This window comes from Halichoerus grypus, chromosome 1 (genome assembly GCF_964656455.1).
Source record: "Halichoerus grypus chromosome 1, mHalGry1.hap1.1, whole genome shotgun sequence".
Lineage (NCBI taxonomy): Eukaryota > Metazoa > Chordata > Mammalia > Carnivora > Phocidae > Halichoerus > Halichoerus grypus.
Genome location: NC_135712.1, coordinates 198,819,924 through 198,846,182, shown reverse-complemented (window position 1 = coordinate 198,846,182; position 26,259 = coordinate 198,819,924). Strand labels below are relative to the sequence as shown.

The following is a 26,259-nucleotide window of genomic DNA, read 5'->3' as shown; positions in this document are numbered from 1 at the left end:
TAACATTAATATAGACATAATTTTTAATTCTTATCAAAAGGGTTAGGTTGAGGGGCACCTGAGTGGCTCAGTTGGTTGAGCGTCTGCCTTCAGCTCAGGTCATGGCCTCAGGGTCCTGGGATTGAGCACCATGTCAGGGTCTCTGCTCAGAAGGGAGCCTGCTTCTCCCTTTCACTCTCCCTCTCTCTATCAAATAAATAAATAAAACCTTAAAAAAAAAAAAGGGTTAGGTTGAGACACAATACAGCTGACCCTTGAACAACTTGGGTTTGAACTGCATGGGCCCACTTATAGGCAGGAGTTTTTTTTTGATAAATGCAGTATAGTATTGAAAATGTATTTTCTTGGGGCACCTAGGTGGCTCAATCGGTTAAGTGTCCAGCTCAGGTCATGATTTCATGGGTCATGACATTGAGCCCTGCCCCACATCGGGCTCCGTGGAATCCACGAGATTCTCTGCCTCTGCTCCCCACCCTCACATGCACACGCATACTCTCTCAAATAAATAAAATCTTTAAAAAAAGAAAATGTATTTTCTCTTCCTTATGATTTGCTTTATAACATTTTTTCTCTAGATTATGAGAATACAGTATACAATACATACAACATACAAAATATGTGCTAATTGACTGCTAATGTTGTCAGTAAGGCTTCCAGTCAGCAGTAGGCTATTAAGTTTTTGGGGAGTGAAAATTACATGAAGAGGGACGCCTGGGTGGTTTAGTCGGTTAAGCGGCTGCCTTCTATTCAGGTCATGATCCCAGGGTCCTGCTCAGCAGGCAGCCTGCTTCTCCTTCTGCCTGCCGCTCCCCCTGCTTGTGTACTCTCTCTCTGACAAATAATAAAAATCTTAAAAAAAAAAAAAATTACATGATTTCCACCTGTGCAGGGAGTCAATATCCCTAACCCCACATTGTTCAAGAGTCAACTGTACCATGTGGCAAGGAGTCTTTTAACCATGTAAATTGAGAAGGCAAGTCTGTTCAGACCTACATTTCAATATGTACATATGTCACCTCTCTAGCCTCATCCATCCATTCATTCAGTGCCTTTCTGCTTTTTTTTTTTTTTTTTAAGTACATTCCTAGTCCAGCGCAGAGCCCAACATGGGGCTTGAACTCATTACCCTGAGATCAAGACCTGCGCTAAAATCAAGTCAGGCATTTAACCAACTGAGCTACCCAGGCACCCCAGCCTTTTTGCCATTTTTTAAAATAAGCAGGCTCCCACCTTAGGGCTTTCTGATTTGGAATGCTCTTTCCTCAGATAACCACCATGGTTCATCTGCCAACACCCTTTGGTCTTAACTCAATGTTAAGAGCACACTTGGGCTGGGCACCTGGGTGGCTCAGTCGGTTAAGCGTCTGCCTTCGGCTCAGGTCATGATCCCAGGGTCCTGGGATTGAGTCCCACATCGGGCTCCCTGCTCAGCGGGGAGCCTACTTCTCCCTCTGCCCCTCCCCCCACTTGTTCTCTCTCTCTCTCTCTCTCAAAAATAAATAAATAAAATCTTTAAAAAAAAAAAAAGAAAAAGAGCACACTGGGGCTTATCCTGATCCCCCCATCTACCTTCGTTTCACTCCTCTGCATTCATCACTATATAACAAGATTTTTTTTTTTTAAAGATTTTATTTATTTATTTAATTGACAGAGAGAGAGACAGCGTGAGGGGGAACAGAAGTAGGGGGAGTGGGAGAGGGAGAAGCAGGCTTCCAGCCGAGCAGGGAGCCTGATGCGGGGCTCGATCCCAGGACCCCGGGATCATGACCTGAGCCGAAGGCAGTCGCTTAACCAACTGAGCCATCCAGGCGCCCCTATAACAAGATTTGTCTTATGTACCATCTATCTCCTTCCAGCTATAATATTATGCTCCACAAGATCAGGGAGCTTTCTGTCTTGTTCACCATTGTACCCAAGCATCTAGAGCAAAGGACTTTATACATAGAGACATAAGATGTCTGGGACAGGGAAGAAAAGGTTAAGAATCATTGCCCTACTAGTATCCAAAATCTATAAAGAACTTATCAAACTCAACATCCAAAGAACAAATGATCCAATCAAGAAATGGGCAGAAGAATGAACAGACATTTTTCCAAAGAAGACATCCAAATGGCCAACAGACACATGAAAAAGTGCTCAACATCGCTCAGCATCAGGGAAATCCAAATCAAAACCTCAGTGAGATACCACCTCACATCAGTCAGAATGGCTAAAATTAACAAGTCAGGAAACGACAGATGTTGGCGGGGATGTGGAGAAAGGGGAACCCTCCTACACTGTTGGTGGGAATGCAAGCTGGTGCAGCCACTCTGGAAAACAGTATGGAGGTTCCTCAAAAAGTTGAAAATACAGCTACCCTACGACCCAGCAATTGCACTAATGGGTATTTACCCCAAAGATACAAATGTAGTGATCCAAAGCGGTAGTACATGCACTCCAATGTTTATAGCAGCACTGTCCACAATAGCCAAACTATGGAAAGAGCCCAGATGTCCATCGACAGATGAATGGATAAAGAAGATGTGGTATATATACACAATGTAATATTATGCAGCCATCAAAAGGAATGAAACCTTGCCTTTTGCAACAACATGGATGGAACTGGAGGGTATTATGCGGAGCAAAATAAGTCAATCAGACAAAGGCATGTATCATATGATCTCACGGATATGAGGAATTCTTAATCTCAGGAAACAAACTGAGGGTTGCTGGAGTGGTGGGGGTGGGAGGGATGGGGTGGCTGGGTGATAGACATTGGGGAGGGTATGTGCTATGGTGAGAACTGTGAATTATTTAAGACTGTTGAATCACAGACCTGTACCTCTGAAACAAATAATACGTTATATGTTAAAAAAAAAAAAAAAGAAGATAGTAGAAAGGGAAAAATGAAGGGGGGAAATTCGGAGGGGGAGACAAACCATGAGAGACTATGGACTCAGAGAAACAAACTGAGGGTTCTAGAGGGGAGGGGGGTGGGAGGATGGGTTAGCCTAGTGATGGGTATTAAAGAGGACATGTACTGAATGGAACGCTGGGTGTTATACGCAAACAATGAATCATGGAACGCTACACCAAAAACTAATGATGTAATGTATTGTGATTAACATAACATAATAAAAGAAAAAAAAAAAAGATTCATTGCCCTATACCTACAAGTTCAAAGCAAAATATTTCCAAACAGCACTTTCGTCTCATCACAAAATTAGTTTTTTTTTTTTTTTTTTAAGATTTATTTTTAGAGAGAGTGAGCACATGTGAGCAGGGGGAGAGGCAGAGTGAGAGAGAGAGAAGCAGACTCCCACTAAGTGAGGAGCCTAATGCAGAGCTTTGATCCCATAAACCTGAGACAACAACCTGAGCTGAAAGTAAGAGTCAGATGCTCAACTGACTGAGTCATCCAGGAGTCCCTCATGTTTACTTAAAAATTCAAGCCCAGCATGGAGCCTACTTAAAAATAAATAAACAAACAAATAAAAATTCGAGCTCTCCTCCTTAGCACCCCACTCCTGAACCCAATTACTGTTTTGAACTTCACTACTATTATTTAAGGACCACTACATTCTACATGTTAAAAATCAGTGATACTAAACTGGTTTTGACACTCAGCAATGTGTTAAACATCCTACCCTGTCAAAATACATAGATCTACCTCATTCTTCTGGCACATAGGACACTACACTACAATTGTACCATTTTTGCCATTTCTCTTACTGAGTGACTTGTTTCTAGTATTACTACTACTATTAGTGCAGCAGTGAATACCCCTATATACACATATATCTGTGAACACAAATGCAAGACCAAAGGTATGCACACTTAAACATTTGACAAGTATTGGCAAAATCACTTCCAAGAAGTTACACTAATTTTTTTTTGCATTTTTTAAAAAAGAGTTTATTTATTCACTTGAGAGACAGTGAGCAAACGAAAGAGCACAAGCAGCAGAGGGAGAGGGAGAAGCAGGCTCTCCACTGAGCAGGAAGCCAGATGCAGGGCTTGATCCCAGGACCCTTGGATCATGACCTGAGCCAAAGACAGATGCTTAACTGACTGAGCCACCTAGGCGCCCCAAAGTTACAAATTTATCTTCTCCATATCCTTGCTGTCCTGGGTGAAATCTTTGTAAATGTTTTCCTATCTAATAAATGAAATATATTTCACTTTTAAAATTTATACTTCTATAATCACCAGTAGTATGAAACATCTGATATGCTTATGATCACCACCTGTGTTTCCTCTTCCATAAACTACTTATATCCTTTGTTCATTTTTTTTTACTAGATTATTTTTTTCTACTTTCTAAGAGTTCTTTATGTATTAGAAACACTATTTAGAAGCACAGGCTCCAGTTAAAACAGTTTGGGTGCAAACAGTATCTACTGATACAGGACTTGACCTCCCTATGTCTCATGTGCTATTTTTAGTTTCAAAAACTATTCTTTTGGGGCACCTGGGTGGCTCAGTTGGTTAAGCGGCTGCCTTCGGCTCAGGTCACGATCCCAGGGTCCTGGGATCGAGCCCCATGTCCGGCTCCCTGCTGGGCAGAGAGCCTGCTTCTCCCTCTCCCTCTGCCTCTGCCTGCTGCTCTGCCTACTTGTGCTCTCTTTCTCTGTCAAATAAATAAAATCTTAAAAAAAAAACAAAAAACTATCCTTTTAAACTGAGTATAGATAGACCTATAAAAGAGATCAAGAAACTGACGTGTGTATATAGTAATTCTGTGGTGTTTTTTTTTAAGTGGGCATGGAGCTGAGCGTTCAAGCTGGGCTTGAACTCACGACCCTGAGATCACGACCCTGAGATCAAGACCTGAGCTGAGATCAAGAGTTGGAGGCTTAACCAACTGAGCCACCCAGGCACCCCTGTATAATAATTTTGTAACTGCGAGGCATATATTTGATTCTGATGTCACTCAGGAAAAAAAATGTTTTTTTCGAAGTCTTATATAAAGTTGTATCATCAGTCATATTATCTGGCTCATGATTTTGGTAGCTTTAGATTAACAATGTCAATTTTCATGTAAGTAACATTAATTAATATCAATTTAATCTTTATTTAAATTAAATCTACAAAGCCAACTTTTAGAAAAATTAAATCCCTCTGGCTTAAGCCAGTAATTAATGAAACTATATCTGCCGTAAGAGTTTTTTTTGGGGGGTGCCTGGGTGGCTCAGTTGGTTAAGCGACTGCCTTCGGCTCAGGTCATGATCCTGGAGTCCCTGGATCGAGTCCCATATCGGGCTCCCTGCTCAGCAGGGAGTCTGCTTCTCCCTCTGACCCTCCCCCCTCTCATGTGCTCTCTCTCTCTCATTCTCTCTCTCAAATAAATAAATAAAATCTTAAAAAAACAAAAAAAAAAAGAGGTTTTTTTTTTGTTTTTTTAAGTGAGAGAGAGCGCAAGTGGTGGGAGTGGCAGAGGGAGAGAAAGAATCTTAAGCAAGCTCCATGCTCAGTGCTTGTATCTCATGGATTTATTCTATTTATATTTCTTCTTTTATTTACAGGTGTTTTGAGGAAAGAAGATGTTAATAGGTGACCTCAGTCAGCCATCTTAAACATAAAGTCTCAAACAACACTTTAGACTCAAATCCCAAACCATTCTTTTTCCCTTTTTTTTTTTTAAAGTGAGCTCTATGCCCAGCATGAGGCTTGAACTCAAGACCCCAAGATCAAGAGTCACATCGCATACTCTACGGATTTAGCCAGTCTGACGCCCATATCCCAAACCATTTTAATCTTAGGAAAAAGGAAGTCCATGCTGTAAGTAACAGCAGAATAATTTCTCAAACCAAAAAGTCAGCCTCCTCTTATCTACCTTTCCTGTACCCCTCCTTCCTTATAAAGAATGGAAAAAACAGGGGCACCTGGGTGGCTCAGTTGGTTAAGAGTCTGCCTTCAGCTCAGGTCATGATCCCAGAGTCCTGGGACTGAGACCTGCATCAGGCTCCCTGCTCAGCGAAAAGCCTGTTTCTCTCTCTCCCACTGCCTGCTGCTTCCCGCTTGTGCTCTCTGTCAAATAAATAAAATCTTAAAAAAAAAAAAAAAAAGGAAAAAACAATGACTGCATTCCTCCACGTGCTAAATGTTTTCTTGTCTATTATCTCATTCAGTCTCACTAAATTTAACAGATGAAAAATCTAGGGCTGAAAAGATTTAAATCATGTCAACAAATAGTAGGTCAAGCCAGATTTAAACCCAGGAATCCTACTCCAGAGCCCAGGTCCTTCCAATATACCTGCCTGCATTCCTAAGAAGCAAAGAGGCCACAGTCTTTCTATCTCATCAGACACACCTCTCCACAGTCCTTGCCCGTCCGTGAGGTTCTACCCTTTCTAATTCTCTTGGTGGAAAAAGCAGTGAGGGCAGAATGAAACAGAATCACAATAGACAGGAGCAAGAAAGCAGCATTTGTAAATGGAGCATACTGTTAGTTTCATATAAGGAACCCCTAAAGAGGCACTTTTACCTTCTCAGCAAATGTATTAAGTTTCTCCTCTTTCTGTAAGCTCATTATCAATTAGCATTATTTCCTGAGGATTACAAATAGTAAATGCAGACCTAGAAATCTACAAGTGACCTAAGTCAGGGAACCACAAAACTAAATGAAGATCACTAAAATATATCATATCCATTTTAAAACAAGTTTCAAACATCATGCTTTAAATAATGAGCTAACACGAGCCCCTCCTCTGCCCTTGATCTGTTCAGGGTGACACAGACAAAAGGGAACCTTCAGTTACACACAGCTGTGTCACATCCAAATCCAGTCCCAGAAGACCACTAATTCCTATACTGTTCAATTCTCCAAAGCAAATGGCAAGTATCTGTAATCTTTTTAGTTTATGGTAGTTGCAAATATTTTTAGTCTGTATTATGAAAGCCTTTATGTTAAATAAAATGTTTTTTAAAATACCAGAGTACTCCCCTTAGTGAAAACAACCTCGGACATTTGTATATAAGATGTGATGTTCCTACTAACCAAAACCCTGATGGCAAATAAAATCTGTTAAACAGAATGCACCTCAACATCTCCCTTTTACCTGAACCTGCTGTGGCTGTTGAACCTGAATCTGCTGTTCTTGTTGGGTTTGTGGCTGAACACTGGTGGTGACTGGACAGGCAAGTTCAAGCAAAGACCCAGCCACTTCGGTGCTGTCTGTGTAAATGCAGTTCCCACCCTGTTGGTACACCATGGTAGTGGTAGCTGTCTGCTGGAACTCCTGAAGGGCTTCCGGCCCCTTAGAGGCTAGCGAGTCCAGAAATTCCTTCATCCTGTGTTGCGGGACAGACCGCGCCTTTACTCTGATGTACTCTTCAAAGGAAATGGTGTTTTCCAGAGAATTATTCATATTGCAGAGTCCTCAGGGTTCCTAGAAATAAAATAAATGTCAGAAGTCAAAATCATGCTACTGTTTTCATATTTTGAAATGCAGAGCAATCATGCTTGCAACAGAGTGGAATATTCAAGGCAGCTTTGTATATCTAGAATTCAAAATAAAGTTATTATACCACCTTATTCTCTTTTTAGTTAACAGTGTCTAAAAATTGTTTCTATAAACATTTCTTAAATCAAACTTTCACACTGAAAACAAAAAACAAAGCATGCGTCACAGTACTGGATGAAACAGGCTGAAAACACACTCTCCACCCAGCACTAGGTCAATGCCATCTTCTCTGCAGAGCCAAGCACTGGACAGTAAAAGTCACATGCAAAACTACTCTGTGACCATCACAGAGAGGACTACCAAGGAAGCTAGGAGCAGGGATTCCTACTGACATGTTCAATTTCTGCTGCCAATGATGTCCTAGAGTGAAGAACACATATGCCATCTAGCTGTAGCAAGACCCTAGAGAAAGGGAATATATACTTCATCTTCCACCAGAAACACCAAAAATCCGTTTGCCATATACTGCTCACATTGTTTTATAGCACAACTTACTGGTCAAAAGCATGGATTTTGGAGCTAGCCTGCCAGGGTCCAAATCCCAGCTTGATCTCTCCTTAGCGCTGAAACCCTGGACAAGTTAGTTAACCTTAGTTCTCTTGTGTATAAAATGGGGACAAAAGAGTATCTACCATACAGAATTGCCATAAAGGTTAAACATACGTAAAGTACTTAGAAGAGCATCCAACATAGATAGCACTATTTAAGTACTAACTAATATTATTAAAATTAGTTGGGGGGAGGGAGTTGAATAGTGCTTTAAATTAACTAGGTCACTACTAAAATTCAGAAATCAATTCAGCAAGTTTTTCATTGTGGTATTTACCCTAAGAATTAACCTGCAGGGATAGATAGTAATTCTCAATTACCAGGGCGCAACCATGCAATCTATCTATGGACTGCTGAGTGCCTTGCCACTGCTGCTTTCATACCGTTCCCTCCCCTCTGGGTCAGAACCACCTCCAGAACAAAAGCAGCAGCAGGATATGAGAGTCACACAAACCATGTGAACCTTTTTGCCAAAAAGGACTCTCCGTCAATCGCAAATGGAAAAGTGATTTGTTTCCTTGAGCCATCAAGGAAAGGCTAGAAGGGCATCAAGGCTAGAAATACCAGTCTCTCTTTCACTGCCCAGATGTTCTACCTTACGTTACAGACATAAGGCATATGGGTAATCATCTCATCTCTTCCACCTGACTAAACTCCTGGCAGACAAGACTGTGTCCCGAAACTCTCTGAATGGCTGACACACAGTAGGTACATATATGTATATACATGTATGTTGTATTTGCAACTGAATGTAAAAAAAGGATTATGGCTCTTTTGTCTCTGTAACATCTGTAACTTACAACCATAAATGTTACCCTTTTTCTTGGTAAATGGTTAGTATATATCATGGGAAAAGAACCTATATATCCAGGACAAGTGTGAGACCAAAGAAAACATATGATTCTTACTGCTATTAAGTTACTAACACTGGCAACATTTCTGTGGGACACTGTAAGTATACTATACAAGTTATATTTGGGTGCTTTCAAAGAGAATAGACCCAACAATAAATCTTTTATAATGATGCATATAATATATTCTAAATATATTTCTCCATAAATAAAAAACACCACATATACCTTGTCTGCCTAAAATCAAATCCTAGGCCACTACTCTCAGGAGAGCCTCTATTTCTCAGGAAACCCCAAGAACAATAAAGTGCAGAGAATAGCAAGTGCAGGTCAGGTGAGGGCAAGGTTAAAGCCTTTGCTGACAGCCTCTAATCTGAAATTAACTCGTCTGTCCCTTTCTCACTTCTCTTCTGACCATCTCCCTTGCTCAGTTCTCCCTTCTCTCTGCTGCTGGGGCATTCAGGTATCTTTTCTCAGAGTTGAAAATTAGGAGGTCTGTTATGAGACTTTGAAATTAAGCTCTCAATGATGTCCATGGCACAAATGAATAAGACCACCGCAAGGCCAAGCACCTCATCCTTCTGTTACCTATTCAGAGAAGGACATTCCAGTGTAGGTGACCCAACTCACTCACTACAGGTACAGACTGTGTCATATCTCCCCTCTGATAAGAGCATCATGACTGACTGGAATTTCCTTCTGAAGAAGGCAGCTCTCATAATATAGCCCCAACAACATTACAAAATGCTCGACATGTGACTGACTCTAAATACCTAATCACACCTACACTTCTGGCTCAAAAAGGAACAAAGGAGAGATATATGAACATAATTAACTGGTTCTCTACCATGCTGTTACATATTTCAGTTTTCCACCTCCATTATAAAAGAATGGCAGAGGTCAACTGAAACTTACATTTCCCCAAATTTATTTTCTTCAACAATTAGTTGCATTCCCATAAAATACTGAGAGACTGCTTGAATTCTGAAGACTGTACTGGAATCATAGCTACTGTGTCAACGCAATTTTTTTATTTTTATTTTTTTAAAGATTTTTATTTATTTATTTGTCAGAGAGAGAGAGAGAGCACAAGCAGGGGAAGCAGCAGAGGGAGAAGAAGCAGGCTCCTCACTGAGCAAGGAGCCCGATGTGGGACTCGATCCCAGAACCCTGGGATCATGACCTGAGCCGAAGGCAGACGCTTAACAACTGAGCCACCTAGGCATCCCAAAGCAATTTTTAAAAAAAGTATGGAGAACCATGTAGCAAAACCTTTTTTTGTCTCAAATCTGGGAGAAAATAAATACAAACACACACAAATACCCCCAAAAGTTACAAATTAAGTTTACAGAATCAGAAAACCTTCATACAAACGTTGTTTGATAAAGGCAGGCCCTAAATCTTCTAGTGACTTATTTCCCTTCATTATTCCAAGTTTCAGTAATCAGGAGGCTTAAGCCTCATCTGAAGCCTGATATTAGATATAAAGGAGAACCGCACCAACTTCTTTTTCTGGAAACAACTTTTCTTTAGTTTTCAGGGTAGAATTATAACCTAGTTTTCTGGTTTGTTTTTGTTTTGGTTGTGGGGGGAAAGTACAAGTAACACACCCATTTTCTAAGAAAAAATATTCAAATAGTACAGAAAAATAATTTTAAAAAACCCACAAAAAAACAAGTATGCTTTCTTGATCTACCAATTTTAAACACTGACCTGTCCTTCAGGAAAGGTAAGTTTAGGGCATTTAAATCATCCTCCTCTCACCAACCCCTGCCAATCACATTGTTATTTTTGCCATGATCACTTTCATAGCTTTAAACCTCTACTTGTAGACTTACTAAGTTTAGAGTATCTCTAGACTTCCTACTATGTAAAATAAGGAAACTAAAGTCCTGCATCTTCTATTTTTCACAAGCCTTTAGCAAAGGGAGTAGAGCTTCTAATTAATCAATAGTTTACAGCATTTTAGAATACAGCATTTCATACCAAACTAAACTCAGGATGTTTTTTTTTTTAAATCAAGGTTCCAAAGATGATAAAAACCATTCTGCTCCAAACAAATGCTACCTGTATTTCTAGAATAGGATCTTAAGATAAATCACTATAAGGGGGCGCCTGGGTGGCTCAGTCGTTAAGCGTCTGCCTTCGGCTCAGGTCATGATCCCAGGGTCCTGGGATCAAGCCCCGCATCGGGCTCCCTGCTCTGCAGGAAGCCTACTTCTCTCTCCCTCTCTCCCCCGGCTTGTGTTCCCTCTCTTGCTGTCTCTCTCTCTGGCAGAAAATAAAATATCTTAAAAAAAAAAAAAAAAGACAAATCACTGTAAGAAACTCTAGTCCAACTATAAATTTATTCCAAAAAGGACAAATAAGATGGATATTCAGCTCTCAGAAAGAATGGAATAAGGGGTGCCTGGGTGGCTCGGTCAGTTAAGTGTCCAACTCTTGATCTCAGCTCAGGTCAAGATCCCAGGGTCGTGACTTCGAACCTCGTGTTGGGCCCCATGGAGCCTACTCAAAAATTAATTAAATTAAAAAAAAAAAAAGAATGGAATAAAAGCTTGGGAATGTTTCTGCTATGAAGTCTCAAAGTTCATTCTTTAGGATTTCATTAAAACAAAACACCAACAGTTTGAAGAAGAAAAATTCTATAAAACTCAGAAAATGTTGATAAAGGCTCAACAGATATTCTTCCTATTCTTCTTTGCGAAATATCTGAAACATCCTATGATAAAGACACCTTTTGTATTTTAAACAGTTTAGACTACAAAGTATAAAAACCCTCTGCAGTGCTCCAAGCTTAGAGCCCACTGTAGTTAGTGGAGCTTCAAGCAGAAGCCACAGCTTCCCAATTCCCATTGCTTTTTTTCTTTCACTAAGCCCCTAGGAGGTTCTTCACTGACTCTGTCTGTACAAGTCCAAAGAATCCTTTGAGAACCAATGAATCAGAGGAAGCTAAAAATATTAACCAATAATGGACTCAATGGAGAACCTAAAAAAATTTTTTTAAGATTTTATTTTTAAGTAGTCTCTACACCCAAGGTGGGGCCAAACTCACAACCCAGAGATCAAGAGTTGCATGCTCTACTGAGCCAGCCAGGCGCCCCCTGGAGAACATAAAAATTTAATGGAAAAGGCCAATTTGAAAGAACATTCCAATCTGCCCATTTATACAGACTAAAACACACATGGCTTCATTTCTTGTCCTTTTAACCTGCTCACTTGGCAGTATCCACCAGACTGACACATCCCAATAATGAAAATACACTAAGTCAGCATTTGACCTGACACAAAAGTGCTGTTTAGAAGGGGTGGGGGGTGGAGGGAAAGCTTCAAAAATAATATTTAAATATTTTAGACTAGTCAGTGAGTAAAAAAAAAAAAACACAGAAAAATTAAGCAAATTCTCAATAGTGGTGATCATGGTTTCTTCCTTTGTTTTTATGCTCAGAAAAAGCCCTCCCTACCATAAAATCAGGTCGTTATTCACCTACAATTTTTTTGACTTACAGTGTAATTTTTTAATACAATGCTTTGATCCATTTAAAATTTATTTTGCATAATGTGAGGTACAAGTCTAATTTTATTTTTTCCAAAGAGCAAACAACTCATCCCTGTATTATTTATTGAATTATTGAAATTCCTTTGCCCACTGACTTGAAATGCCACTGTTATCATATACCAAATTCATATAAAGAAAGTCCACTCCTAAGCATTCACTAAGTGTTCTACAGATCTTTCCATTAACACAGTAGCAAAAAAAAAAAAAAGAGAGAGAGAGAGGGAAATGTTAATATCTGGAAGATTCCTTGTCCCCTCAACACAAAGTTAATTTAAATTTTTAAATTTAACAACACAGAAATAAGTTATGTGTGAAAAGGAAACCAATGCAATTGTATTTATATATCCCAGTATTGTTTATACGCCTAAGAAAAAAAACGCAAAAAGACCTGCCAACAGTAGTTATGCCTTGGTGGTAGAATCACAGAGGACTTAAATTTCTTCCTGTTTAATACTCTCCTGTATTACTTTCCACAATTTGTATTAAATCAAAAAGATAATTAAAAATTAATCTTTTTACACAGTGATTATACCACAGTAACAGTAATAGACACAAACAATTCTGGCTGATCATAGCATGATTTTTCCCTCAAAATCTGAAACTCTTAAAGACAAAATCATCAAGCACCAGAGCTTGCATAATAATGAAGATTGTTAACTTCTTCAAGATGCTGCTCTCAAGAAACACAAGGGTGAGCCTTGGTAATGGAGAAATAGAGAAACTCTCTACCCACCCCAAAGAAGCAAGATTCTTAATTAGCTCCAAGTCAAAGACTTGGTGAGGAGCAGTAAATAAACTGATTAATTAAAATACTTCAGAAAAACATGAAGCTGAAGGGACAGTTGAATACTCCCAATTTCTGGGAGTCAAAAAGGAAAGAGCGAGGAAAACACTTTGGGGCTCATTGGGGTAGGGGAGTCTGTAAACAAGCATTTGCTTCTGAATACTTTTAAGCATAGCTGCTTTGCAAAACAATAAACAGACAAACCCCACACCAACAGACCTAGGAAATTTTCACTTGTATACACCTTTTAATCACTAGTATTTCCCCTTTACCTTCTACTGGAGCTTAGCACAGTGTCTGACATAGATTTAGGCCCTCAATGTATTAAAGTTATCATTACTTTTATTATTTTATAGCTAGAACACAAGAAGGTATGATGGACAAAGATTATTCTAAAGGAACAATCTATTACATTTTCATAGGTCTCTTTGCCAGTTTCTTTTTTCTATTTAGGTACTAAAGGAAGACTTAAGTACTCACCAGAATCATCCTATCTTGGGTCGCCTCAAATTTCTGATACCTCTTCCCAGTTCCCCATGCAGTTCCACAAGGTGGGTCTTGAATATGAGATGGACTAAAAGAAGAAACTCTGAGCTGCCTCAGAGCCCTGCCTCTTCCTGTTTACCCAGTCATGTTACTGGGCCCCTCTCACGGTTCACATCTACTCTATGTGTAGATGGCTCCTCATAGCTTTGTAAGTCTGGCTTGAAGAACACATTCACATTAAAAAAGAAATCAATTTCTATTTTAAGGAGTTGCAGTCACATTTGTCCTAATTAACATAAAGAATCATTTCAAAGAAGGAAATTGGGAGATATGCTTCTATTCTTAAAAGATACTAAACCAATACAGGGTTTGTGATAGGTATTATCCTATTGGGCCATTCATCTACCCCATGCCTTTACCAGAGGAATCCCTGATTTAGGGGCATTTTTGCCATGGTTCTATTTTTGGACAACACACTTTCAACCAGGATCTTATATTCACATTCCCACCAAAGACTGATGGGGCTGTAAATTGGCACAACCATTTGCATTAACTAGTAAAGCTGACAATATTCCCTCCATATAACCCAGGAATTCTATTTCTAGGTGTGTATGACACACACATACAGAAAGGTACTTATACAAGAATGTTCACAGTAGTACTGTTAATAACAGTCCAAACCGGAAGAAAACTAGATGTCTATCAATAGTAGAAGGGATAAGTAAATTGTGATACAGTCACATAGCTGAATACTACAAAGAAACTGGAATGAATGAACTACAGTAGCACACAACATGGATGAATTTAGCAATGCTAAAAGAAGGAAAACATAAAATACAGCATGATTCCATTTACATAAAACTCAAAAGCAAACAAAACTATGTTGTTGAGGGATATGAAGGTGATAAAAGTAAAAAGAAAAAACACGATTGTCACAGAAGTCAGAATGAAAATTATCTCTAGTGGTTGAGAAGCTATGACTAGGAAGGGGCCAATGAAGGGTGCAGTGGTGCTAGCACTGTTCCACTTCTTGAAGAGGTGGTAGTTACACAGTGGTTCATTTTACTTTTCATTACAATTAACTTTTCATTAAATTTTATACAGATCCACCTGAATTTACAGATAGATATTTCAAAAAACAAACAAAAAAAGCTTTCTGACACAGCCAACCAGCTCTACCTACAATTTCGCTCTAGCCTCAAGTGTGACACCAAAGGTTCATTCTTTCCCCCTTTTCAGCAAAGCAAGAGGTTAATCTATCATTTGTTCATGCAGCCAAAATCAGAAATCACAATCCAGTGTGACAAATGGAGCATTTAGCCTGGAGAGGACTTAAAACATCTGGAACAAAATGCAGGGCAACTAAGAACAAAGTAACAGAAAAGAACAGGTGTTCATATAACATCTCATTCTGAGGCTGAGAAATATAAGACTACAGATAAAGAGTGGCCATTTAAAAAGTAGACAAGCAAAAAGCATGACACATAAAGAACAAACCACAACTGATTAAATTAAAAGACAGCATGCAAGCTTTAAGGAAGAGATCCCTGATTCTGAAGCTGTCATAATGGAAGACAGCCATACCTAGAGCCCCTGACTTTGGTTACCTTTAGGGAGCAATTCAAAATTATAAGAAATTTGAACCCCTATTTGATCTTTTGTGTGAAATGGCAACAACGTAAGCTGGAAAGGGAATGTGGAAAGCAAAGGTTCATGAAAAGGTACACAAATTATTCATCACAGAGGGCTGGAAGTAGGACATCTTCTAGTAGGTAAATCTAAATTAATGAGCTTACAAAAAATATTATCTACAAACACCAATTTAAAAGGCAGATCTCAAACTTAACAGTTAAAAACAAAGATATCCCAGAATAAGCAGGCCTAAAAGGTATATTAAAATTTTAAGCCTTTCTCAAACTTTACTGCTTTTCTTTGAACCATTTAAGGTCCTTAGAAAAGCTGATGTGTCCTAATGCTAAAACCTGAAAGTTGCATTGACTTACATTTCAAGAGAAGAAAAGTGTTCAAGCAGCAAACTGTGGCTGGATTCAAAGATGCAGTTCTCCCACATCTTCAATTTCCCAGCACTTAGTAGTTTCTGTCAGACAGCACCCAGAATGATTGGCAGGATTTGTAATGTTTCAATACTACGAGGAAAAAGACTGCACACATATTTCCAGCATATGAATGATTTTAACTCACCAGTCACCATGTTGCATGTATTTCTGCTGCTTGTCCTGAGTTCTTAAGACTTGTAACATTCTGAAGAAGATAGAACAAAGAAGTCCTTTCCATCCTAAGCCTCTTTTTAAATTTTAACTTTGTTCTTAAAATACAGTATATTAAAAGAACTACCCCCATCATTATTAAATTTGGTTGCTAATTTTACCTCCTTAGTTTCTTTTTCCTTCAACTTAATTAACCAAGACTGTAAAACAGTCTGATGTCTTGTCTTAGAAAAAAGAAGTGCATATTTCTCTAGGACAAACCTAGAACTCCCCTAGTACCAGAACAACAAAAAAAGCTGAAAAGAATTGAAATTCTACATCAAAAGTGACTTCTGCAGTGATATATGAACAGATTTTAGAAATTTCTGTTGGAGAATTTTGTAATTATAAAAGAAGGCAAAGCACAGATTTCTCAGGTTGTTTAATTTTGTTCTAGGCAACTTTTTGGCTGATCGATAGCGGGCCTTCCTTAGTCTTAACAGAATACAAGTAAGCTCCTCCCACCCGCACAGAAGAAAAGGCTGCATTTAAGGATTTGAAGTGGAATTTTAAAGCTCGGGTAGTTTCACGACCACAGAAGAGGATCCCCTTCCGGAGCGCACAGAGGTGACGTGTAGGAATTGCGCTTATGCAAGAATTACTTTACAATGACAAGAAAGCAGGTACCGCTGAAGAGCCTTCCAGGATTAACCTTCCCTCTCCAGCACAAAGCACCAGAACAAGGTGAGGAAACTCGAGGGGGCTCGCTGCCCTCACAGACCTACAGGGCTCAGTTTCAGAAACAGGGCAGCACCCTCCCCGCACATTGGCCTCAGGTCACTGCATTCTTCGAGAAGAACGAGCAATCTCGCTCGCCTCGCAGAACAGCGGAGCCTCCAGTCAGACGGCAAAGCCGGTTGGTTTCTCCCCAGGCCTAGGCCACGGCGGTCCGGGGACGTCACCAGAGCAGGAAGGGCCCAACCCACAACCTTCCTCACACTGCGAGCTGCCCGCCAGCTCGCCGCCGCTCCACGCAGCAGAGGTGTCCTGCGCGTCCTCGCGGCGGCGGCGCCGCCACCCAACAGCAGGGCGCGCGCCCCGAAGCCGGGGGTCGCGGGCGGGCGCGCGCCACAGAGAGCCGCTCTTGCCCAAGAGCCGCAGCACCAGGAGCGGAGATATCCGAACCGGGAACGCGCACGTCGGCGGCCACGCGCGCCCCAAGGGCCGCACAGCGCGCGCGCGCCCGCGTATAAACAGGCCCGGCCGCGCGCGAGCACCAGGGCGCGTTCGCGCGCCGCGCCCACCCGAGTCCCCGACCTGCCTCTCCCCACCCCACAAGGGGCGGGGGCGCGCGAGCCCAGGGACATTCTCCGCTCCGGAGCCGCCCCGAGGTCTCCTGGGCCCAGCGGCAGCGGCCCGCCCGCCCGCCCCCGCCCGCCGTTGTGTGGGGTGGGCCCGCTGTCTCAGGCCCGCAGGTTCGCCGCATCCCTGCCCCTACTGCAGCCCTCACCCGGCGACGTCGTCGTCGCCGCCGCCGCCGCCGCCGCTCTACCCGCCGGCCCCGCCGCACCGCTCGGGGCCCCGGTTCCGCCGTCGCCGCTCCAAGACCGACAGGATTTTCCCCTCACAGCTCCCTGGGCGCCATCTTACATTCAACCCTCACAGCCAATGGGTGCCGAATGCTCCTCTCGCGATAACCGAAGCGTCGGATCCCGCGAGAATTGAGACTGCCTCCTGGCCAACCTTAAAGGGAACGCTTCTGCCGAGGCGAGAGGCCGGGCCTCCGGCTGCAGAAACGGCGAGTAGAGCCAGGAGTGTAGGGCGGAGCGTCCCGCCCTCGGACGCCCCTCCATGCTGGGCGGAGTCAGGGCCGGAGTTCGGCCTTTCGAGTTGGGAGCCTGGGCGGGTTGGAGCTCCAAGCTTGCTCTCTGGACCCTTCTGCAGCGTGCCTGGGCCTCCTTCAGTCGCGTAGCCCCACGTGGGGCGGGGCCCCGTCTCTTGCTTAAGGTAGCCCCCACAGCCCCTGACCTAGGCTCTGCGCCCCCGTACCATCGTCCCACCTGGGAAGCCCGGAGTCCCTCTCGTGCAGGAGTCCTTAACATTTGGGAACCCCCTCCTCAATAGGCTGTCGTCCTAATCCAGCCTTCCGCAACCCAGTCCACCTTAAAGCGGGCCTCTAGTAGCCTGGTGTTTGTATACAGGGAAAATGTGGAGGGTGTTAAAGCTGCAGGCACACGCGAGTAGCCCACACTGCCCCAGAGGGCAACCAGTTGGCTATAGCCTTTTTTTTAAAAGGGCCTCAGGGCCTTTGCGCTTGTTCCTCCTGCCCTGGCAAACATCGCCTTGGTCCTTAGGGGTTCCCTAAGGAGTCACCTCCTGAGAGTAGTCTAGGCACAGGATTGGTCAGGAACTTCCTCCCGCCTTGCACAGGCCCCAGGGAGACCTCTCTTGCACAGTGCCTGGTCACCCTCTGTCTGCCTAACTAGACGGTCAACTTAGAAGGCCATCGCACAAGTCTTCCTCTTCTCATTGTGCCTGGCACGTGGTAGGCACTTGATAATTATTTGCTGAATGATTGGACTGAGAACCAGGTCTGTTTTCATCTACCTAGGCACACAGGCAGACACAAACCGTCCAGATCCCTCTAGCACAAGGTTGCTAACAGTGGAACAGCACCCAGAGCCTGCCAGCACCCCCAGACCAGGTGCAGAGGATTTCGAATCAGGCCCAGGTCCCTGCCCTAGAGCACTAAGAAGTGCACCAGTGGTTTCAAAGATGTCAGTACTGCTCTCTGTGCGGGGCACCTCCTCTTACCCCCAGCAAGTCTCTAAGGTCCTCAGGAGCTGGAAGTGCAGACAGATAACACACAGACTCCAGGGGATTTAGCTGTTCTTTATTGATACGGAGTCTGGGTACCCCTAGCCTCCAGAAGCATGAGGTAGTTCCACGGGGCTTCCTTACAGCTCACACCTTTCCTGGGTCCTCCTTCAGTGTGACAGTCCGGTTGAAGACAAGCTGGATGGCAGATGGGGAAGAATGACGACCAAACCAGAACCAGGCTAGGAGGCCCAGACCTCACCGGACCCTACCCTCACAGCTGAGGGTCAGGACACTCGGGTTCTCAGTAACTATGACTTTGGGTAGAGGACTGGATGGCTCTGGGCCTCCATTCTATACGGATTGTAACAACCACTATGCCTGAACCCTACACCTTGAGGAGTAAGAAAGGCAGGGTCCATACAAAATTTTGTGCATGGACCTCTGAACCTGTTTCCTCATCAGTAAAACATGAACCCCATCTCAGGTGGTAAGGATTGACTAAGGGAATGTTGACAGAGCACTTGGCACAGTAAATGGCATCCACCACTGTCATTGTTGTGCAAAGGGCAGGTAGGTAAATTCAAGCACCTGTCCCTGGCAGCTGTCTGGATCCACGGAGAAGTAGCCAAGCCGCTCAAACTGGAACTTGTCAAAGGGCTTTGCCAGGGCCACAGAGCAGTCCACTAACGCTGCCTCCACCACTTGTAGCGATGCCTGTGGGCAGGGAATTAAGGTGGCCATCCAGCCAGAGAGACCCACCACCCTCACCTTATATCCTATGGGCCTACCGGGTTCAGGTCACTTAAGAATCCACCAGGCACCTCAGCAGGATCCTCAGGGTTCTTGTGCTGAAATCTGCAGCCAGAAGGAAGGTTAAGACTCCAGCTGGGTAGCCACAGCAGGCAATGCCCATCTTGTATCTGCCTGCACCCCAGCTCTGTTCACTCACAGTCTCTCATAAAGGCGAATCTCACAAGTCAGAGGCTGTGACACCCAGTGAATAAAGGCCTTGGGCTTTTCTCCAGCATCTGCCTGTCTACAGGTCACTTCCAGGCTCTCTACACAGCCAGTAGGGCCCTGGAAGTCAAGCGGCCTACAATTAGACCCAGGGACCACTACTAGAACTGGAGGCTGCACGCACCCAGATCCTCTCCGAAGCAGGCACTGAGGTAGGAAGGCTGCAGCTCGCTCTCACCTTGAAAACATTCTGCAGCTCGATGACGTAGCCAGTATGCCTCAGGCCCACAGGCTGGCCCCATGCCAGGCGCTTATAGCCTGGCTCTGGCTCCTAGAGGTAGGAAGTGGTGTGGACACAAGAGACTGCACAGGTCAAAAAGGTAGAAGAGGCTTCTCCCCACCCCCATTTCTGGCAGGGGCTGGTTCATCTGAAGTAGCAAGTAGGTGAACTGACAGAAGAGATGAAGGGATCTCAGGACAGGGCTCAGCAGCAAACAGGACCCTTCACACCCCCCACTTACTTCTTTGAAATCAGTCCTTTCAATGAAGACCATGGGTCCAAAGGGAACCTGATGGAAGCCCTTGGTCTCATCAGCTGGGAAGTTGGGAACCTGGATGTCTAAGGACTATAGCAGGAGATAGGTGGCTGAGTCACACTAGACACTGGGACCCCCATGCCCAGACCCAGGTGCACCCCCCCAACACACACATAGAGGCACACCTACCTTGGTAGCAGGAAAGTTGGTGATGATGACCTGTAAAGGCTCCAGCACAGCCATAGCCCGTGGGGCTGTATCATTCAGCACATCACGCACGCAGGCTTCTAGCAGATGGGGTTCCATCGTGGTCTGTGCCACTGTCACCCCCACCTAGTAGGAAAAATCAGCATCACTCACAGCCACAACCACAAACTGCTCTGCTCAGCCCCCACCTGCCCACGCAGCCCACTGGGCTATACCCGAGCACAAAAGTTGTTGATGGCCTCAGGCGGAAAGCCCCGCCGTCGTAAGGCTGTGAGTGTGAAGAGCCGTGGGTCGTCCCAGTCCCTGTGGGCAAGGAGGTGGTAAGAAGGCCTTTGGCAGTATATGCCACTAGTTACTTCCAACCTTCAGTGAGGCAAACAATCATGCCTACCGCACAGCACCAGCTGCCACAAGCTGGAGAATCTTCCTCTTAGACACAACAGCATAGTGAAGGTTGAGACGGCCGTACTCCCACTGAACAGGGCAATAGACATCCAATGCGTTGCACAGCCAGAAGTAGGAAGAGCGTCTGGGGTGGGAGAGTAGAGTCAGGTCTGGCCACCTCCGACCAGAGAGAGACCACAGGAAGGGCTGCTGGAATCCCACTGGCCCTACCCACCCCATGGGCCCAGCTCCCTCACCGGGCCTGGAATTCCTTGGTGCAGAGCGAGTGGGTGATGTGCTCGATGGAGTCACAGAGGCAGTGTGTGTAGTCATAGGTGGGATAGATGCACCTGCAGGGCATAGGCAATAGGCCCCACCATCCAGCCCCACTCTGCCTTACCGATGGCCCACCACCCCACTCTACAACTCCACAGCCCCACCCCATGCTCACACTCACCAGGTGTCCCCCGTGCGATGGTGTGGTGTATACTTGACTCGATAGGCCACAGGGTCCATCTTGCCATCCTCCATCACCAACTTCATGCGCAATGTGGCCTCACCCTCCGCAAACTTGCCCTTGCGCATTGCCTGACAGGAGCAAGGGCTCAGACTGCCTCTCAGCACAGGGGCATCTCCTCCTCAGCACCCACCCAGACCCAACTGCCCCTCCAGAACCCCACCTCAAAGAGCAGCAGTGACTCCTCTATGGGACGGTCTCTCCAGGGTGAGGGCAACGAGTTATGGCCTTTGAGCTCCTCTCCTCGCTGGTGGCACACATAGGCCTGGCCCCTATGGGGAAGAGGTATGAGCACCCAGGATGGCTATGTCCTGGGCAGCCTGCCTGGCTCTACATGACAGCCCCCGCCTCACCTATGGATGAGCTCCACAGCCCAGGCATGCAGCTGGTCAAAATAGTCAGAGGCATATGTAACCTTGTAAGGAGTGTAACCTGGGGCAGAAAAAGGCACGCTATGAGCAACTAGCCAGGGACACCTAATGGCAAGCCATAGCCCAAGGAGACGCCCGCTGACCACCAGGTCTTTTTTCCCAGCCCTTGCCCAGCCCATACCCAGCCAGGACACCATGTCACAGATGGCAGTGAAGAACTTTGCTTCCTCCTTCTCAGGGTTGGTGTCATCAAAGCGCAGAAAACAGATCCCGTTGTTAGCCTAGGAATCATAGAATCTGTGAGCTCTCACATCATCAGCTTCCAGAGTCCAACTCATCAAACTGGGACATTCTCAGAGCTCTCCCATGTCAGAATTAAAAACGCCTTCAAGAGTTTCACTCATTTTCTTGGGCGCCTGGGTGGTTCAGTTGGTTAAGCAACTGCCTTCGGCTCAGGTCATGATCCTGGAGTCCCGGGATCGAGTCCTGCATCAGGCTCCCTGCTCGGCAGGGAGTCTGCTTCTCCCTCTGACCCTCCTCCCTCTCATGCTTTCTGTCTCTCATTCTCTCTCTCTCAAATAAATAAATAAAATCTTTAAAAAAAAAAAAAAAAAGAGTTTCACTCATTTTCTTATATCTAAATGCCTTAAACAAAGCCTCCTACACCAACTCCAGACATCCTCTTTCTAAGCCTGAGGAGTTGCACTGGGCACTTCACCAAAGTTGAACTCACTGCCTCACCTACAGCTTTTTTCCCATGAGCCCAATGGATTCCTGGCCTCGTATCACATATGTGATTCCCTTCCATGGCTTCTGTCTGCTCTGGGCACATTATAGGAGCAGCAGGAAAGGCAGGGACACCTTTCTGGTATCCAGTCTTGGGAGCAGCAAGTGGTCACCCTGACTGCCAGATCCCCACACACTCACCTTGGCATAGCCGAAGTTGAAATTGATGGCTTTGGCATGTCCTATGTGCAGGATTCCATTGGGTTCCGGCGGGAACCGGGTCCGTACCTGAGATAAGGGAAATGGGAACAGAGGAATTACGCCAGAACTGAGATTACCCTCAAGGAACAGATGCCCCTTCCCAGGGAGGCCACGGTGATAGGTTAGATGGAGCAGTACGAAGGCAGCCCAGGTCCCTTGGCAAGTGACGGCACTAACTTGCCCAACAGTACTTCCACACACCTGTCCTCCAGTGATCTCCAGGTGCTGCTTCAGTAGGTCCATGGTGTGTGGAGTGGTCACATAGCCTGGGGTCTTATAGTTCTCACCTGCCAGGGCCAGAACAAGCCTGAGGACTGGGCTACAACCCAAGGCTCCCTACCCTGGCTATAAGAGTTGCTATCAAGATCTCACCCTCCCCAGGATTTTGATCTGCCAGCTCACCAGGTTTGTGGAACTTAAGTGCCTCCCCTCGGAGCTGCTCCATCAGAGACAGGCCCTGATCAGCCGCCTCACCTGTGAAGAATAGACCAAAGAAAACTTACCCTCTGATCCTCTGAATACAGCTACCCCATCCAGCTCAGGGATAAAATCCCGCAACCAGAAGAGAACCAGGCAGGTCCCTCTTTCCCCAACCCCAGAGACAAGAGATACAGAGCCAGACTTCTCAGTTCCTCATGTTAGTGTCTGGCAGCAGAAGGCAGGGTGATGAGTAAGCTAATGGCCTGAGGAGATTGGGCTATAAGAACCCATCAGGAGGAAAGCCTAGAAGTCAGGGAGCTGAATGTGACAGGGACCTCAAACCTCTCACCATTCTCCATCAAGTCCTTTGCTGTCCTCCGGTCTTTTTCTTCTGGCCGAGCTTTTGACACCTGAGAGAAGCCCAGAAGTTGGGTCAGGGTCTCAGGATCACTGGGGTCAGATACTCCCTTCCCCAGCCTGAAGTCTCACCCTACCCCACCTCATCCCCAGGGACCCAGGACCATACTCAGCCCCACCTTGGGTTTCTTCTCCAGATCAGTCTCTGTCTTGGGACCCAGAAGGTGAAGAACCTGAGCAGAAAGCAGAGTCAGGGCTGAAACAGGAGTGTTCTGTTTCAAGGAGCCCCTGACTGACCCCACCTACCCACATAAGGGGTTCCTGGCCTGCCTACCAACACTGCCTTGAAGAACCTACCTAGCCCATCCCATTTCTGCTCCTCACATGGTTCTGCTGGCCTCAAATGCTCTTTCCCCCCGAGAGTCCAAAAGGTAGTGACAGAACAGGTAACAAAAACTGCCATTTACAGAGAGGAACTGTGGGCTCAGCATCAAGACAACAAACTACCTCAGCCATCAGCCTCTTGTGATGCTCAACCACCATCTGAGATGACAGCCATATCACCTCTATTTACAGGATGAGAAAACTGAGGTTCAGAGGACAGCAACTCACCCGAAAATAGGCAGAATCCAGAGGCCCAAGTCTTTCACTGCCCACCAAGGTGCTGCTCCTCCACACTAGGCTCTACTATCCACCACAAGAATAGGGACAGGGTCTCTTCGCCTCCCACCCCTATGTATCCCTCAGTGGACTCTAGGCACTGTCCATGGCAGGGTCTTTGCCTGCTTCAGCTCAAGGAGTTGCCCACCTGCATGTCCACTTCATGCTTGATCATTCTGCCATCTGCCCACTTCAGCACAGCTCGAGCCTCTCCTAGAAACATGGGCACAAGGAGCTGCAGAAAGGCCAAGAAGGACACTTCCTACTCTCTTTCACAAGAAAAAGTCCTGGCTGACCTCAAGAACCAGAGCCTGGGCCCAGCCGGACCACTTTTAAAGTGCTCCTATTCCTCCCTCTCACTTAGGCCCAGAAAAGAAGGTATGACCAGAGAGAACAACATAGTCCCCTGCCCCAGGCCCTGCTCACCCATCAGCAGTCCCATGTTGAAACGATAACGCTCCTCCAGGAGCTGGGGCCGGTGACGATTTATGGCGGCCTCCACCTGCAGAAAGCCAAACCATGTGGTTCAGAAAGGTGTCCTTCAGAAATGCTCTAGGGGCCCACACTCTCACCCTGGCTCTTCCTGGGTGGAGAAGCTGAGCCACTCCTTTCCAGGGCCAGTACTAAGGAGGTACCCAATGCCTAAGGAAAGACTCACAGCCTCTTCAATCTGCTCTGGGGTCACCATGACACCCACACCACATTCCTGCTCAAAGTCCTCGGTGTTGATGGGGTCCAAGGGATGACTTCGCACATACTCAAGGGCAGCTGAGAAAGGAGAACCAATGAGTGGCATCTCAGCCCAAGAAGTAGTTACACAAGGCCCTAGCCCCTTGAAACCCCAATAATCACAAGTTGGCTTCCTCAGAAGTTAAGCCTTGCACTATCCTAGAGAAGCTCTGAAAGAATAGTGTTCTTTTTTTTTTTTTTTAAAGATTTTATTTATTTATTTGAGAGAGAGAATGAGAAAGAGAGAGCACGAGAGGGGGGAGGGTCAGAGGGAGAAGCAGACTCCCCGCTGAGCAGGGAGCCCGATGCGGGACTCGATCCCAGGACTCCAGGATCATGACCTGAGCCGAAGGCAGTCACTTAACCAACTGAGCCACCCAGGCGCCCTGAAAGAATAGTGTTCTGAGCGAGGCTCTCCCTCAGATCTACACAGTTCCCCAGTCAGTCTCACCAGGGGCGACCCTCTCCACTCTTCATTGCCAGGGCCTAGGTTTAGAGAGGAGTGCAGTGGGAGCATATAGAGATACACTGGGGGACTTGGCAGAAAGGGCAGACCAGGGGTATTGGCTGAAGGGAGGAGTTGGGAGGTGGAAGTGGCAGGGCAGGCAGGGGTCTCACCGCTCAGCTGGAGCTCGGTGTGGATCTTCTTATTGGCTATGTAGCTCACAAGGAAAGAAAGACGCCGGGGATCCCTGAGTCGGGACGCCAAGCCATATAGCAGGGTCCCGGTAGCTTTGTCGATGGTGGAGCCCAGAGTCTGCTGCGCCTGGGGTCCAAGGAGTCAGGAGAGAAGCCCCACGCCCAGTAAGAAAAACATGAGTTAGACAAGGTTGGTAGGTCGGGGTCGGGATTGGGACCCGGTCCGGCACTGGAGCACAGTCGGCAGCCAGGGCCAAGGGCAGAGGGACTCCCACCTGGGTCGCCGCCTCGCGCAGCTGCGCGCTCAGAGCCGTGTTCTTGAGCGTCTCCCGGGCCTTATGCTCGCTCAGGCCAAGGCCGGTGAAAAGCGACAGCGAGTCCAGAGCCGCCATTGCTGGGATACCGGAAACCGAAAGAAAACTTTGGAGCCAATCTGCACGTTGGCATTAGCCCACTGACCAATAGGAGAGCGAAGCCGCCAGGGACAGCCAATGGTAGCCTTCCTGGAAAGAGGGGGCGGGCTAGCCAGGCTCGTCGGCGCCATTTAAAAGACAGAGGCGGCCCAAACCGGTCTTTCCGGGGGCTTCACTTCCGTTTTCGCGGTGCGGGTCGCTTGAGGCAGTGAAGTGGTAGGGGGCGGCAGGACTTTAGGGGAGATTTGCCGCGGACCTGGAGGGAAGGTGTTCTGCACAGAAGCAGGAAACCCTGGGACCATCCGATTTCTGTTGTTGGGAGCAACTGCGAGTTCCTGTCACATTTCTGACGTCACAGCTTTGGAGTTGTCATGGAAACAG

The 26,259-nt window shown here is 45.6% G+C and overlaps 2 protein-coding genes across 15 annotated transcripts in view; both read right to left on the bottom strand.

Moving 5' to 3' along the window:
- The window catches only part of QRICH1 (glutamine rich 1), a 52,314-nt gene extending 34,755 nt beyond the window's left edge, over positions 1–17,559 (bottom strand). Inside the window, exons 1-5 of one of the 13 annotated variants that reach the window (XM_078078334.1) lie at positions 17,392–17,559; positions 15,877–15,936; positions 15,678–15,772; positions 13,669–13,892; positions 7,041–7,370 (exon numbers count right to left, since the gene is read on the bottom strand). In XM_078078334.1, the coding sequence (XP_077934460.1) occupies positions 7,041–7,349 (309 nt within the window). In that variant the 5' untranslated portion in view covers positions 7,350–7,370; positions 13,669–13,892; positions 15,678–15,772; positions 15,877–15,936; positions 17,392–17,559. Of the gene's footprint in view, positions 1–7,040; positions 7,371–13,668; positions 15,622–15,677; positions 15,773–15,876; positions 15,937–16,662; positions 17,070–17,391 lie in introns of those variants that run through there. The other 12 variants (XM_078078348.1, XM_078078341.1, XM_078078351.1 and 9 more) reach the window with 12 other exon arrangements.
- A 1,194-nt stretch (positions 17,560–18,753) lies between these two features.
- Positions 18,754–25,879, bottom strand: QARS1 (glutaminyl-tRNA synthetase 1). 2 transcript variants are annotated; one of them, XM_036100622.2, is made up of 24 exons: positions 25,741–25,879; positions 25,445–25,592; positions 24,756–24,865; positions 24,524–24,599; positions 24,246–24,310; positions 23,617–23,670; positions 23,430–23,490; positions 23,063–23,134; positions 22,862–22,947; positions 22,601–22,687; positions 21,855–21,954; positions 21,656–21,734; positions 21,466–21,574; positions 21,243–21,373; positions 21,043–21,135; positions 20,793–20,930; positions 20,617–20,704; positions 20,384–20,527; positions 20,180–20,284; positions 19,897–19,989; positions 19,651–19,778; positions 19,490–19,556; positions 19,290–19,415; positions 18,754–18,896 (listed from the first exon to the last, which is right to left on the bottom strand). In XM_036100622.2, exons 1-24 carry the CDS (start codon positions 25,855–25,857, stop codon positions 18,846–18,848), a joined length of 2,328 nt encoding a protein of 775 aa, XP_035956515.1. In that variant the 5' UTR covers positions 25,858–25,879; the 3' UTR covers positions 18,754–18,845. The 2 variants fall into 2 exon arrangements, 1 of the variants encoding a protein (XP_035956515.1); XR_013449969.1 differs by lacking the exons at positions 18,754–18,896; positions 19,290–19,415; positions 19,490–19,556 and having other exon boundaries at positions 19,897–20,107.
- Between the last annotated feature and the right edge of the window lie 380 nt (positions 25,880–26,259).